At 41.0% G+C, this 15,970-nt stretch overlaps 2 protein-coding genes across 46 annotated transcripts in view; one reads left to right on the top strand and one right to left on the bottom strand.

Moving 5' to 3' along the window:
- Window positions 1–7,920, top strand: part of LOC105230483 (basement membrane-specific heparan sulfate proteoglycan core protein) — a 150,821-nt gene extending 142,901 nt beyond the window's left edge. For all 39 annotated transcript variants that reach the window (XM_049456059.1, XM_049456058.1, XM_049456057.1 and 36 more), the window contains 6 exons: window positions 28–953; window positions 1,010–1,427; window positions 1,486–1,786; window positions 1,854–2,270; window positions 2,341–2,488; window positions 6,945–7,920. In XM_049456059.1, the coding sequence (XP_049312016.1) occupies window positions 28–953; window positions 1,010–1,427; window positions 1,486–1,786; window positions 1,854–2,270; window positions 2,341–2,488; window positions 6,945–6,978 (2,244 nt within the window). In that variant the 3' untranslated portion in view covers window positions 6,979–7,920. The remainder of the gene's footprint in view (window positions 1–27; window positions 954–1,009; window positions 1,428–1,485; window positions 1,787–1,853; window positions 2,271–2,340; window positions 2,489–6,944) is intronic.
- A 1,858-nt stretch (window positions 7,921–9,778) lies between these two features.
- The window catches only part of LOC105230384 (inositol-trisphosphate 3-kinase A), a 28,947-nt gene continuing 22,755 nt past the window's right edge, over window positions 9,779–15,970 (bottom strand). For 5 of the 7 annotated variants that reach the window (XM_049456048.1, XM_049456047.1, XM_049456049.1 and 2 more), the window contains 4 exons: window positions 11,860–12,118; window positions 11,480–11,748; window positions 11,303–11,413; window positions 9,779–11,128 (listed from right to left, as the gene is read on the bottom strand). In XM_049456048.1, coding sequence (XP_049312005.1) covers window positions 10,559–11,128; window positions 11,303–11,413; window positions 11,480–11,748; window positions 11,860–12,118 — 1,209 coding nt within the window. In that variant the 3' untranslated portion in view covers window positions 9,779–10,558. The remainder of the gene's footprint in view (window positions 11,129–11,302; window positions 11,414–11,479; window positions 11,749–11,859; window positions 12,119–15,970) is intronic. The other 2 variants (XM_019991787.3, XM_019991785.3) reach the window with 1 other exon arrangement.

The following is a 15,970-nucleotide window of genomic DNA, read 5'->3' as shown; positions in this document are numbered from 1 at the left end:
TATATTATTGTTCCATTTTTCTTTCAGGAGCGCCTGGAATTACAAGATGTGCAGGCAAATGATGCCGGCACCTACATTTGCACATCAAGCACTCCAGACGGACAGTCCGTAGATTATCCCGTCATACTAGTAGTCACCGGCGCGATTCCGCGTTTCCATCAGGAACCAATCAGCTACATGTCTTTCCCCACATTGCCCGAGTCATACATCAAATTCAACTTTGACATTACATTCCGCCCCGAGCAGCCCAACGGTCTGTTGCTGTTCAACGGCCAGAAGCGTGGTAGCGGCGACTACATTTCACTGTCGCTGAAGGATCGCTATCCTGAATTCCGTTTCGACTTCGACGGCAAACCAATGGTCATACGCTCCGAGCGTCCAGTTTCACTCAACGAGTGGCACACAGTGCGCGTGAATCGTTTCCGTCGCGATGGCTACATACAGGTTGACGATCAGCACCCAGTCGCTTTCCCCACACTTGCGCAAATCTCGCCATTAGATCTCATCGAGGATTTGTACATCGGCGGAGTGCCTAACTGGGACATGCTGCCGCATGATGCGGTCGATCAGCAAGCTGGCTTCGTGGGCTGCATCAGTCGCCTTACTCTTCAAGGCACCATCGTTGAATTGATGAAGGAAGCGAAACTGAAGGAAGGCATCACCGCCTGCCGTCCATGCCAACAAAATCCTTGCGAGAATGGCGGAATCTGCCTTGAGAGTCAAACAGAAGTGGCGTACACCTGCATCTGCCAACAGGGCTGGACCGGACATAACTGTGGCGTCGAAGGTACACAATGTACCCCAGGTATTTGTGGCAGCGGACGTTGTGAAAATACCGAAACTGGCATGGAATGCCTCTGTCCGCTGAACAAGACTGGCGATCGTTGCCAGTATATTGAACATTTGAATGAGAACAGCTTGGCGTTCAAGCTTAACAGCTATGCTGCCTATCCGTAAGTTACAGTGAGTTATCTTCAAAGCTTTTATTTTATTGTACAATGACTTACAGGACACCACGCGCCTCCAAACTGAATGTGAAATTGAAGGTGAGACCAAATTCCTTACATGACGCAATTCTGCTCTACGCCGCCGAATCTAAACTCCCCAGCGGCGACTTCATTGCTGTCTTGCTGCGCGACAAACACGTGGAGCTGATTATCAACACCGGTGCCCGTCTGAACCCTGTACTGGTGCGATCACAGAATCCCTTACCAGTTAACAAATGGACCGAAATTGAGATATCACGTCGCTTTGGCGAAGGCATCCTCCGTGTTGGCAACGAACCAGAGCAACGAGCCAAGGCAACGAAGTTGGCGCGCATGTTGTACATAAAAACACCGCTGTACGTGGGCGGCTATGATCACGAAAACGTCAAACTAAACCGAGACGTGAACATTACACAAGGCTTTGATGGCTGCATCTCAGGCGTAAGTGTCTATAACAATTTGTATAATGTTCCTAAATAATATATTTACCGCATTATAGTTGTTCGAGGGTCAACGACAAATCCATCTGATTGCCGATGTTATCGATGCAGCCAACATCCAGAACTGTGGCGAAATCAACGAGATCGATCAAAATGAGTCCTTCGACAACTTCGAGCAAGATGCCACTAAACTCCAGCCAGCGAAGGGCACAGAGAGCAAAGCACGAAGTGAGAACGTAGACCAACTGGTAGATGCCTGCGCCAGCGACCCTTGTGAAAATGGCGGAAGCTGCAGTGTACACGACAGCGAAGCCGTTTGTTCGTGTCCAGTTGGTTTCACCGGCATGCACTGTGAAGAACGTGAGTCACAGAACACTCAAATCAGTTTCACTGCTTATACTAACCGCATTTATATCTCATACTCTAGACATAAGTCTCGTATATGACGCCAACTTCCATGGCAACGGTTATCTGGAGATCAACCGCGATCAGTTCAACTCGGACGTCGAACAAAAATACTCATTCGCAGCGATGGTTTTCTCCACAACCGATCCCAATGGCCTGCTGCTTTGGTGGGGTCAAAAGAAGGATGAGGAATATACCGGACAAGACTTCATGGCGTTAGCCATAGTTGATGGCACCGTGGAATTCTCGTTCCGTCTCAACGGCGAGGAAACCGTCATACGTAATCCAGACAAGCGCATCGACGATGGTGGCCGCCACATTGTTTTGATTAAACGAACGGACAACACTGCCGTACTCGAGTTGGATCACCTGTTGGATGCGGGCGAAACACGTCCGACCGGCAAGGATCAAATGAACCTACCGGGACATGTGTTCATTGGTAAGTGCAACAACAAGAAATCACATATGCGCATGTTTGCTGATTACAATATGCTCGTGTGTTTTTGCAGGTGGCACGCCGGACGTAGCCAAATTCACTGGCGGCCGCTACACCAAGAACTTCAACGGTTGCGTGCGCGTCGTGGAGGGCGAAGCGCGAGGCATCATACAATTAGGCACTGCGGCCATCAGCGGCCAAAATGTGGATACGTGTCCGCAGTAAGTTAAAACCACTATCTAGTTAGTACCTAGCACACTTAAGTTATGCGTAAAAAAGTTATTTAGAAGCGTAAGAGCCTCTTACTATGTGCATAGTCATATGTTTTAAGATAAGTGATTTGTATTCCCTCAACGCATGCTGCTCCGTTATGCCTGGAATTGCAGCAGTTGGAATCCGTCTAGTTTAGTGTACCACGAAATCGACTTTATAGACGCGCGCTTCGATCCGTCGCTCTTCGATGAGTTCGACCAACCGCCACCGGTGCACATACTCTACCCGCGCCCCACCAACAATCCATACTACCGCAACAGCGCACCGAACGCCTACTCCCAAACGAACAGTTTGCACTTGGAGTGCATCGTGCGGTGGAACGTCGTTTCGCTGCGCTGCTGCTGCTTGCCGCTAACTCTGACTATCACGCTGCTGGCGTATGTACACTCGTGTGCGCAAAATGTGTTGACGCGCGGCAGTTTGCAGGCGCAGCAGCAATACAGACTTGGGCGTGGCTTGAAATAACGCCTTGAGCATGGTTGGTTGCATCTGGAAATACTCGCTTATGCCTATGCGCGACTACTCGTATAACAGTAAAGACTGCAAATAATAATTCAAAATGGCGGCAAAGATGAGCTTGCATCGATTTAGATCTTTAAGACAGCATTTATAATGTTTGAGAGTTAAATTCAATGTGGTTTATATGTGCGCTTCTGTGGCTAGCCGCGACTAAATGTTAAATATAAGCGTGTGTGGGGAATTTGTGCCTAAATAGCGAATAGAGCGGGCGGCTTGAAATTTTATTCAATGCCTTGAGTTGGTCAAAACTCTATGCGCATACATACAAACATATATAGTATACAAAATTCTTATCTGCCATTATGCTGAAAGCTAATTTGCGAATAGATAAGGGTCATAAGCGATTCGAGACGCAAGGCGGGAGTGCGTGTCCTAAAATTAAATGTGTGAAAGAGTTAGTTAGCTAATGTTTGTGCAGATGGATATTCATACTGACATATTGTACATACAAACATACATACATACATATACACATATAAAATATAGTATATATAATATAGCGTATAGTGTGAACTAAACTGTTGTATTATACCATCTATAAATACTCAAATATGCGATTATTACCAAAAAATATGTATGTGCTAAAGGTTTCTATGAACAAATTATGAATTATATTCAAAAATAACTACAGTAATTTCTGAAAATATGAAATTATTAAAAATTTTAAATAAAAATATCTGCGCAAAAATTTATTCGTCTCACAGCTAAAATTATGGCTGATACAACAAGTTTTGAATGGAATTAAATTTTAATATTGGGTAGTCGAAAAAGTCTTTTCGTATTTCGTGGCATTCTTGGCATGTGGTATGAAACAATGTGATTGGTGGCACTGGAGATAAACGACTGCAAAGACTTCTATTGACACAATACGAAAAGACTTTTTCGACTACCTAATATAAAATGTGAAAATATTTGGATTTATTTTATTTTTGTTAAATTGAAAAATTATTTCTTGACTCCAGATTTTTTTAAGAAATAAATTATTTTTCTGTTTAGTTAAAAATATTTTCTCACCACTGTTTGGATTTATATAAATATTGTATATTTTATATTTTTTTTTATATATTTCTTTTTTTATTTATTTTTTTATATTTTTTTAATGATATTCAAAACATCAGAAAATAACCCAAAAATATCAAACTGAACAATAAGAGTCAATTAAAGGATAAATAAAAAATACAAATATTTATAAATATGTAAATATATTAGAAAATAATATTGACGAAGTATTTAATATTAACAAAGCGACAGCTTGATGGTATAAAATGCTTTCAGCCTCTCGAAAATGCTTTGAAGATATTTAGCAGTTCGAAGTTGCTCAAAATTAGCTTGAAATTAATGTACAACGGTAATAATAAAATCTAGCGTAATTTACTATGAAAATTTAATTAAAATATACGGTAATAGTTAAAAATATACAAACGTGTATTAATAACAGACATATATATATATATTATATATATAAACATTATATATAAATATGCATAAATATAGCTTAAAAAGTATGAAAAATGAAAATGAGAAATATGTATGTCTGTGTTGTAGTTAATTATTGCATTAGCAAAATATTGTTATTAATTTGAAAGCATTACCATTTGATTATGTGCTGTGAAACAGATCAATAAGAAGCATTTTGTGAAATTGCGCAAGCTAAGGTTAATTAGTTAGGCAAAGAGTGGGCGTTAGACAAGGCGCTGGAGGTCCGTTGAGGCTAGTTTTCACAAATTATAGAAATTAGTTGTGATTGAAAGCAAATGCTACAGAAAAATATTCATTTTCAACATGTTTTGAAATTAATAATGTTTTTATGTTGAAATTTTTAGTGAAAATTACTTTATTATATTTTATTTTCATTATTATTATGAAGATGATTATTATAATTAATATTATTATGATTATTATTATTATTATTTCGAGGATGATTATTACTATTATTATTGTATTTAATAATCCCCTTATAGTAATATAATTATTGCAATTAAGTATTTTTTAAATATTACCGGATATTAATGTTATTATACACTCGCCACATGTTGCACAGAGTATAATAGCTTTGTTCATCTAACGTTTGTTTGTATCACCGACAACTAATCGTGATAGATTAGATTAGATAGATTATGTATACATAAAGACTCTAAGGCTGCTTTCGCAATGTCTGGTTACCAGCCTTTCTGTCCAGTGAATAGAGTTGTCCGCTTAATAGAGCGTCCATTTAATAGAGTTTTCACTGTATTTTTTATTTTTGGATTATTTTTATTATGCTATCTTCTAAGTTGTCAAACTGGGCACATGTGCTAAATTTTATTAAAATCAGTTCAGTAGTTTAGGAGTCCATCGCGGACAAACCACGTTCGATGTAATTTTTATATATAAAGATAAAGATGTATATAAATGATCAGAATAACGAGACAAGTTGAATTCCGTGTGACAGTCTGACTATCTGTCTGTCCACCCGTCCGCCTCAAGCGTCAGATTTCACAACCATAACGTCAGGGAAGAGCTTTAGAGGAGCAGGTATCAAAAGTGGACAAGGAACGTGGCACCGCCTGTCTTTAAGTGAAAACCTGTATCTCAAGTACTATTTAACCAATTTCAAGCAAATTTATATTATACAAACATGTCTATCATATGGGCGAAATCCACCTTCGCTTTTTTGAATTCCATCTGATGCTTTCACTTTACAGTATATAAATCATACATCAATGAAGTAGCCAGAATAAAACTTTGCACAACTAGTGCTCTAAAGCATATCATCTTAAAACCAAAAATTTCTGAAGTCGAACTATAGGTTTTCAAGTACCCCGACACCAAATATGTGAGCCCCAGTGCAACTGGCTTGGCTGTTACGGAACTTATTGGTCAATCTGTGAGGAATATTATTAAAATCCGGAGAACATATTTGTTTGATGACAATATGACTTTCTTCCAAACCAGCGTAAAATCTAATATCTAATATAAATGTTTTTGAACTTCTGTCTCACTTTATATCGCACATATACTTGTATATTATACGTATCTGGATATTATATAGGGTATCCTAATGAGCTCTCTTTCCAACAGCTGTGTATCCAGCTGCAACAGATAGCATCCGGTAGGATGCCCAGCCTTACTACCTAGACGTCAATAGGGCAATGGCCCGTTAAAAGCCCCACTACTAGGTAGAGGCTAGCCTTACTGAGGGCAAAGAAATCACCTGATATTTTGCCACAGATCTTGGCCAAAAGACTTTTCCGGCAGCCCATATACCGATTATCTCCCAGCGCTGACTAAGCTTTCGCGAAGCTCAGCTATTAATAGTAGACCGTAAAAGAATAAGGGAGCACGGAATCGCTCTTATTCTGCCTATAACGACTCTAAGGTGCCTTGCCTCATTTATTAAATGGGAGTCCCTTTGATTCAGTTTATATCATATATTATATATGTACATATTTCAGTTGAGTTAACTAGGTTAATCCCAAGTGTTGTTACGTCCTAGAATATACATTACAATAAGATACCAAGCTTAATTGGAATCCATTCGATTTCTTCGAGTACGGCTTGTTGAACACTTTCGCAGCATTTTTTAACATCAAATTTTGCAAAACCTGAAAATATTTCGCCGCATTTGAACTTAACGGAACTTAACCCTTCCTTGCTGATTTTATTTTAGAATTTTTGTAGAGAAAAGTATGCTTTTATTGTTATTACTGTATTATTGTTATATGCAATATAATTTATTGCTAATTAAGTGTTATTTTTTCAATTTAATTTTAATTTTTTAATTTAATTATATTTTTTATAATTAAGTTTTATTGCCTTTTCATTTACGAATTTATTTAAACCCTTTCTTACTCTCAAATTTACTCACCTTTTCTTTTGATTTTTTTCTTTTTCCTCCGATAACAGAACCGACGATGGCACCGAACCACCGGTCGTTTGAGCATAGCTTTTACCGTTATATATAATAAACATATTTTTTATAAATACGAATTGTTCTTAAGTTACAACAACAAATCACACACTCACACGAACCAGCAAACTGATGGATTTGAGCGCCAAGGCCAGGCAGTTGGCACGAACGAACACGAGACCGCCGCGTGCCCACCAATCGGTTTGCCGCGTTCTCTCTATACTCGTTTTGTAATAAATCTTAACTTAAGCGCACTAATGACTTTACAACAAAGTTAATTGTAATGAAATAATGTGTCATATATTTTGCAATAATTTCTTATGCATAAGTTTAATAATTTTTAAATCGAAGAAGAAGAAGAAGAAGAAGAAGCAGATGAAGAATGCGAATACGAATGCGAAATTCCAAACACCAAAAAGTCGTCTACACACTCAGAAACTGCCCTTTCGGAGATTTTTTCAGTAGCATTTAAAGTAAAATTGTAGCAAATGTAAACGAACTCACAACTAACGCCAGCACTTGGCTCGTAACGAGACATTAACGGTACCTGTGATTGTCGCGTCGCTTTCCAGTTACCCACTGTGTTGAGCAAGCATGCGCTGCCAGCGAAGCCAGTTTTTAATTTCGAATTCAATGCTCAAATATTGTCTTTAATTTCTAGTTCTCGAAGTGGAAGTAAAACAGCAAAAGCAAAGCCAGTCTAATATTAATGAATACTAACTAACGCACTAAAACATTTCTATGTAATAATTAATTTTTCTACTTATATTTGTATGTAAATCGAAATAATTAAATGAAAACAAACAAAAAAAAAACACAAAAAGGTAAAACCGTTATAATTATCATAATGTGTATGGCAAATAATTGTATAAAGCGTTAATAAGTCAATAAATTATTAATATTAAAATGTTAATATGAATTATTATAAAAATGAACGACTAAAATAAACGAAGGAATGTTTGAAAATAAAAACGAAGCTGCTTTTCATTCACCAAATGGCCAATTAAAACAGTTTAATCGCAATTTCACTCTTCTAAGTACTCACACTTTAAAAATCAGAATTTAGCAGCTTTTTATGCAAGAAAATAATGTGGGACTCTGCTTTTTACCTTTTGAAGAGATTTTATGGCCAAAAAACATTAAAATGAGCTTTAAATATTGAACTGGTATCCGTAAGTAGTTAAGTTTTAAATTTGAAAATTTTATTGAAAAAATGTATGATATCGAGAAGTTTTGCACTTGGAGTCGATAGCAAAAGACCTGGAAATGTTCCCCCCACCTTATTTCACAACACTCACTTAAGAAAAAATGACGTTTTAAGCATTATTTCGTAAAAAACCGTCGATTTGCGACACATTTTTAATTCTCTAAAATCGTGGGTTATTCCAAATTCGAATTTTCTTGAATAGGATTGTAGCGCATGCGATTCTGCAAATTTTGACATTTTTAGATTTTCTCTACGACCTCTAGATCAAAAGTTATAAGCGTTTTTCTATTCTGCGGTTGCTTGCTGCATGGTTCTGGTGGCCTGGTAGAAATCCAGGATTTTTGTGCCAAATTGAAATGCATTTTTACTGCAGCCGGCAGCGGCGGCGGCAGAGGAGGCCACCCAAAAGCTGCCGGTTGGCGTTGCATAAGCAAAGGGGCAAATTTGAAATGGCGGAAGCGGACAGACAGGATGTAAGGGGGGACCGGATGTGGTCATAGGTCGGAACCGGAAACAGAAAATAACGTCACCCAACTTCCGGTTTAGGGACGAAACCGGAAGTTGGAAACCGGAAGCGGAAGTGCCGGACCGGAAGTAGGGATATTGTATATCCGATTAAGCCTTGGAGTGGGGGTGCAACATTTCCGGTCCCACGTTTCCTGTCTCGACAATATGACAACATCCGCACCATGGTATATCCGCCCACCCAACTTCCGGTTTGTTATTTCCGTTTCCGGTTGCCAACTTCCGGAAACACCCCTAAACCGGAAGTTGGGTGACGTTATTTTCCGTTTCCGGTTCCGCCCTGCGGTCGCTTCCGGTCCCCCCATACATCCTGCCTGACCGCTTCCGCCAATTCAAATTTGCCCCTTTGCTTATGCAACGGCAACCGGCCTCCGGTGCCTCCTCTGCCGCTGCCGCTGCCGGCTGCAGAAAAAATGCATTTCAATTTGGCACAAAAATCCTGGATTTCTACCAGGCCACCAGAACCATGCAGCAAGCAACCGCAGAATAGAAAAACGCTAATAACTTCTAAACTAGAGGTCGTAGAGAAAATCTAAAAATGTGGAAATTTGCAGAATCGCATGCGCTACAATCCTATTCAAGAAAATTCGAATTTGGAATAACCCACGATTTTAGAGAATTAAAAATGTGTCGCAAATCGACGGTTTTTTACGAAATAATGCTTAAAACGGCTTTTTTTCTTCAGTAAGTACCCGTGAAAAAAGGTGGGGGAACATTTCCAAGTGTTTTTCTATCTACTCCAAGTCCAAAACCTCTCGATATCGGTAAATTTTCCAATAAATGTTGGCTTTTCAGCAGCCACTTTAAACACCCCATAAATTTTTTGGAAATGGATTTATTCAAAAGCGATTTCGAAAAATTTTTGTATTTTTGTTTTAAAAAGGGTTTGGCATTGTTTTCCCACACAAGAAGAGCTATTGGAGGTAGGCAAAGTAAGTGGTATCTGAATATGGTAAGTGGAAATGAAGAAGTCGGAGACCACACATAACTTACCAGAAATCCAATCCAACGTTGGCTTTAATAGCGGTTTTTTTAGATACAAACTTTTGTTGTAGTAGATGTTCTGAAAATTGTTGTTGTTATTTAAGCATAAGCTAATTGTTTTGCAAACATTTTATTGAAAGTATTGCCTCGTTAAAAAGTTTTACAGTTATTTCTTAAACACAACAACAGTGATTGTGTGCGTACATATGTATGTATATATGTGTGTGTGTATTGATGTGGCTAATGATGTGTGTGACATTTGAAAATAATAAAATACAAATACAAATAATAATCGTTTTGAGTGATCGAACGCTGTGCGCCGCCTTAATTTGTTGCTAACAGGATAGGATAATACAGTTACATAACTACCGCAACGCATTTTGCCACTTCAAGCCGCTTGAAGTGTTTGTTGCATATACCGTTAAACTTAAATAGTGCAATAGCTCTAATTATCTACTGTCGAAGTCGCGAAATCGCCAAGGCTCGCGCTCGTGCTGGGCGCTCGTGTTGAGCAGTGTCGGTTGTGCTGTTGTCTAGCGCCTATCCTTGTTCCGCTCTCTCGCTTCCGCTACAAGTAGCCGTTACTTAAAATTAGTTTTTTTGTAATTTCTGCTTATTTACTTAGTGGTACATAGGTTTGTATGTATGTATGTAGGCTCATATAAAATACATGCATGTATGTATGTAACTCAATAAATTACTATGTGTTCAGTCTTGCGTGCTTACGAGTAATTCAATTTCCAGCTAAATCTATTATTTCATTATTTCATCCTTCATATTCACGGGGTTCTGAGAGCCCTAGTGAATGGTCAACGTGAAGCCAACGAGCGGCCTTCGACTTTTCACCAAAATCTGCAATGCGTGCAAAAGCCGTACAGCATCAAGAAAGCTGGCTTAACGCGCCTCCTGGGAGCCGTCCACCGGCTCTTTCTCCTCCGTTGCTTTTGCAGCGGCGCATAGGCTGGTAGAGGGCTGCTCTGCTGTTGAGCCGGCTTCGATGGGACTGTGCGTTGGCTGAGTGTCTGCGACTGTAGCCACCTTTGCTGGCTTAATCGTCTCCAACACCACTTCGCCTTCTCTCATCATGCTACCGGACGCTGTGTCCTCGAGTGCCGATTCGCTCAAATTGCGTTTCGGCGACAACGAAGCCGACGAAGAGGCCGAAGATGGCGTTAGCGAAGTTTCAACGGCCATTTCTGCATCGAGTTCGGTGAAAATGTCGATTAAATTATTGATGCCAATCAAATAGCCGTCCTCATGGTTGCCCACCGTCCAGGTGCTTCTGTGGTCGATTTTTTGGTTTTCGGGCAAGCCGACGGTCTTGGCAAAATCAATTAGCCACACGCTGGCGTGATAATGGTCGTGCACGAACAGTAGCGAACTGCCTATAACTTCGTGTGTCTGAAAGAAGTCCGAGCATTCGAGTGTGGCGCGAATCGCCTGCAGACGATGTATGTAACGGGGCTGTAAGGCACAAAAGATTAAGGATAGTGTTATACATGTAATCTTCAGGGGTCTAATATTAAATTCACTCAAAATGAATCAATGCTTATGGTCAGTTATACTACGACTCAATTAGATTAGATTTGGAAAGCTTTTCGGAAAAACAAATGCGCCATTTTTGGTGACAATACTCACCATAGCATGTTGAAAACCATTGACGAACTCGCGGAAGGCTTGTTTGATTTGCTGGCGGGACTTCGTGGTCTTGAAATCCTTGGTGCTAGTGCCATCGCTTTTTTTAATGCCCTGCAAATGAAAATTGTCTAATTTAGTACACGTGACTATGCTTAGCGCTGCAGCGGTCGCTCTCACCTCAATGCGAAAGCCCAGTGTCGCTGTGCTGGAGATTGTCTCGCGCCAAACCATGTAACGTGGCTTGGTCACACCCTTCGCCTTGTGCTCCTCCTCACTGGGTGCATCCGGATCAATCTGTATCATTTTCTCATACATATCCTTGCGCAGCTTCGGCTTCTCCTTGGCCTTGGAAAGCTCTTCCTCGAGATAAGTGCGCACGCCGACCTTGCAGTCCATAACACAGGGCTGATTGAAATCGCTCAGCAAGTCCTGCAGTTGCAAGTATACTGTGAACGAGAGAGTTATGTATTCCCCGTTGGAACAACGTGTGCCCAAATTGAAATTCAATTAAATTTATATAACAGTTAAGAGCGGTTTTTACGGATATTCATACATACTGTACTTACATTCACCATCCTCGCTGGTCACTTGCCCCTTATATTGCGGTACATAGGGACGCAGGACGTCCTTCATGAGCACGCGAAAGCAGTCCTCCTCCTTTGGACAGAGCTTCTTTAGGACGGTGCCCTGTTCGGGACCGGCCTTGAAATTGCCTTGATGACCGGCCAGTTGGACCCAGGGATAGCGCTGTTTCTTGTAGGTTTGAAAAAATGGCGTCCATTGCACAATGTTGCGTAGCTTGCGCCAACCAGAAGGCTGTCAATGAGAAGAAAAAACATGATTGAACTTAGCAAATGCTCATTAACTCCACGAAGGTGAGATGGGGAGCCGAGCACGCTTCGGTGTAGCGGAATGTCTAACTTGCTATTCGCATACCGACGCGTGTCAAACACGCCATACATCACTCAGCTGTTCAAAAGCGCTGACAAATAGGCGCAGATCGCTTATCTGCGGCAGCAACTCTCCTAATTGGGCGCGCTGGACCAGCGCCCACCGTATACGTAAGCGCTTGATAATTTTGGCGATAACAACTTAATGTCCAGCGCGCTTCTGCTGGGCCGTCATCTGCATGTTTGGTAATTAAGTCAGCCGGGCGCACGCGAACAAATCTTAGCAAATCAACTTGTACATATCGAAACTACCATATTTCTTTACAACTAGCAACGAAAAATATGTAGTGGCGTTATATTATTTCTCCAAAATTTTGAGCTTTCAAGTATTTTAGTGCTACATTTTATCTACGCGCGTTACTTTGCTGCTTATTTTCCAACCCGATAATTGCTTAAGTGCACATGAAGTCTGTATGTCTGCAGCGCGCGTGTGTGCAACCATGTTAATTGCCAAAACAAATGCGACGGCGCTATCAGGCCGAGGCCAGCTGCAGCTGGACGAGAGTGTGAACGAGAAGACTACGTAATCCGTCGGTAAACAAAGCGCGGCGCTGCGATTTGCACGCTACGCTCCAGCAGTCATGCAAAACACGAGCGCAAACATAAAATCTACAACAGCGCACACATAGCGGCTGCGCTGATAAACGCACAGTGTGACCGCGCGTCGGGCGCTTATACTTGTACGCGCATGCTGACGTCAATAACAATTAGCGGCCGCCACAGCGTCTTTGCAAAATTCAAAATTAAAAAAACAGTGAAAATTAAAGAAAAATCAGCAGTATAAGCGTCGGCACGTACTCCAAGCGCGTTTGCTAGCTAAAGCTTGCGCTAATTACCGCTATAGCGCGTTGTTATCGCTCATCTACCCACATAAATGTCACCGCCACAATACGTGACCAGGCCGCCGCCGCTTCATTTATTTTAATTAAGAAAAGCGCCGTCATTACTAATAGGTCTTGTATAGAGTGTGCGCGCATAGACACTTTCTATATTTATATGTATTAGTTTTCAACAAGTAAACCTATGTGCCACAGCAAGGCCAACGCCATAAGCGCCCACGTCATCGAATAGCGCGCACCAAGTGAGTGCATCATATCGAATTCTCATCTACTGCGGAAAGAACACGATACTGTTGCCAAGTGACGCACGTGAGCAATGTAACGTTGAGATGTTCAATATTCGCTTGAACCGTCCACTCTACGCGAAAATTACGGAATTCCAAGTGTACGTTGCATTGAGCTAAGCGCAACCACTTGTCGCTTTATGTGTCACCTGCCACCTGGTAACAGAAATAAAGAGAGCCAATAATCAATTAGCCAATTAGTTGGCATGCAACAGCAAACGCGCCAGTCAAATATGCAACAAACAACAGCAGTCCACTCTCACAGATCATGGAGGTGAGGTGTTGCCTGCGCAAATAGCCTATAGCGGCATGCAGATCGCGCGGCACTAGGCCGCTTACGGGCGCGACAGGCGCCTACATATGTATAACTGCACTTTTGACACTTGAGCAACGGTCGGCTAGCGCTCGCGCCGGTAGCTGCAAACAACTTGTCACAACAACTTTGCAAATTTATGCAAATGAAAAAGCACACTCATACAGATTAGTCTTGATTAGTTTGGGATTGGGTGCCGCAAGCAGGCAGGATGTAATGACTGCAATGATTAAGAGTCGCGTTGATTAAATTGACTTGATTGCTGGAGACTTAGTCAGGTGGCGATGATATGTCTAAAGAAAAAGCTGCAGCGGGCGGCTGCAGTATTCGGGCACAATTTTGCTTTGGCTTATGGCGGCCGCGAGGATTTAGCGCCGCACTAGCTGTCAACTATAAGCGCTACTTACAATAAGATGAGGAAGTACTTTCTCTAATTGAGCATCCTGATATCGTATTCCGACCGCAAATCATAGTAAACAATTCTAGTGCGTTAAGATCCTAGTAATGATGTCTAGATTAAACTAATATTAGTGAACATATTCTACAATCCGCATGTATTAGATACCCCTAATAGGCTTTTCGCACAGAAGTTAGTTGATCAATTGACTGGGCTTTGCTCGGTTAAAGCTCTTATTTAGATCGATTAGAAACTAAATATAAATTTTAATTTACTGCAACAATCCATAATCGAGGTTAAATCGAGTTGAAACTGGCATGCGTCTCTGCGGGTTTTTGTCCAGGCTATGAATTTGGTTGTGTGCATGGATGAATAGCAGTCAGCTGATGAATTTTAATCATTAGAAAATATACAAAATGAAGTGTAATATCTGATCGTAAATCGAATCTATTATTAATCGAGCTGCCGGCTGTGCAGAAAATAACAGGTTTCTCAATTATACTCTTAATGTACTAAATCTTTGCGAAAAGGCTATTAGCAACTACCCAAAAGCTCTCTATTTCTTTTTTCGAATATCACGACTTGAGCGTCTGACCGTAATCGGCATAAAAATAGACTACTTCTCATCTCTACAACCAATATTTGACTTTTTTCACCGTCCATCAAATTTATTAAATTAGTGGATGTATTGTCTTTGTGCGAACACGTCGCGCCTGGGAACGCCGTGAAATGGGTTGGCAGCACCGAAACGCATGAACTGCCACACCATCAAAGCGTGCACAAATTGATAACAGTCAGGCGGCAACAACAACGCATCGTCGACATATACTTTTGCTGCTGGCGCTAATGAATTGTGCAAATTGACTTCAATTGTGGCGAGAGTTTGCCACAAAAACGGCAAAAATGTTCATCGCGCCGCATCGTTAAAAATAGCAGTCAACTAAATTGCCTCTAATGTGTGCAAATGCTCGCGCGGGCGACGGTGCACAGGCGCATACCGCCAGTGAGGCGGTCAGTGTACTTACGCAAGTGTTGTGGCGGAATTTTGGGCAGTGCCAATTTACGCAATGAGCCGTCAAGGATTTTCATATTTACCTGAAATGAGAATGAGAAGAAATGATAGAAATTAGTGCTTGTGTATGTTGTGTTGTGCAAATAAATAGAGAAGTAAATAAAATATGCTGCTTAATATATATGTATGTGCCAGTTGATTGGCATTCACATTTCAGCTGTGAAAATACCCGGTCTAAGCGCGCAGCGCACTTTCGTCAACACAGCTCGACAAACGCTCGCGCCTTTGAAAAATACTCTACAACAACAGTCTGTGACAATTTCTGATTTCACATCATTTCAAGAAGCTTGGGAATTCCACAGCGTCTGTCTCATGCCACGCTGTTGCCGAGCACAATCTGCGTAAACAGACTCAGGGTTCTTGCTTTGCGAAGCACATTTCCATGCCGCGCACTCCCCGCGCGCCGCGCATGTATTCTTAATCAAACATCAACAGTGACGCAAAAGCACTCGGCGGTTCGTACACAACACCCAGTGGTGATGACGGCGGCGTTGGCGCGGTGCTAACACTTTGTTGTTTCGAAATGCTTAAGTACTCCATAAAAATGTATACATTTCTATAGAGTTTCGTTGCTTCAAGTACCTCGTAGACGTGTAAATGGTATTTACAGACTCGCAGCGCAACAAAATAATGCTGATAGCATAAATATTTGGTGGTGGTTTCGATACCAATAGAAACTTGCTTATTTTTATGTTTTTATTGCTTGAGAATTGAAAGAAAAAAGTATTTATTTAGAAAAAAGCTGAACTCACTTCTGCTTCTCAATTACATACATACATATGGTAAACGACACCTATAACACAGCGTTCAACC

Source organism: Bactrocera dorsalis, chromosome 4 (assembly GCF_023373825.1).
Source record: "Bactrocera dorsalis isolate Fly_Bdor chromosome 4, ASM2337382v1, whole genome shotgun sequence".
Classification (NCBI taxonomy): Eukaryota; Metazoa; Arthropoda; class Insecta; order Diptera; family Tephritidae; genus Bactrocera; species Bactrocera dorsalis.
This window is presented reverse-complemented; position numbering and strand designations above follow the sequence as displayed.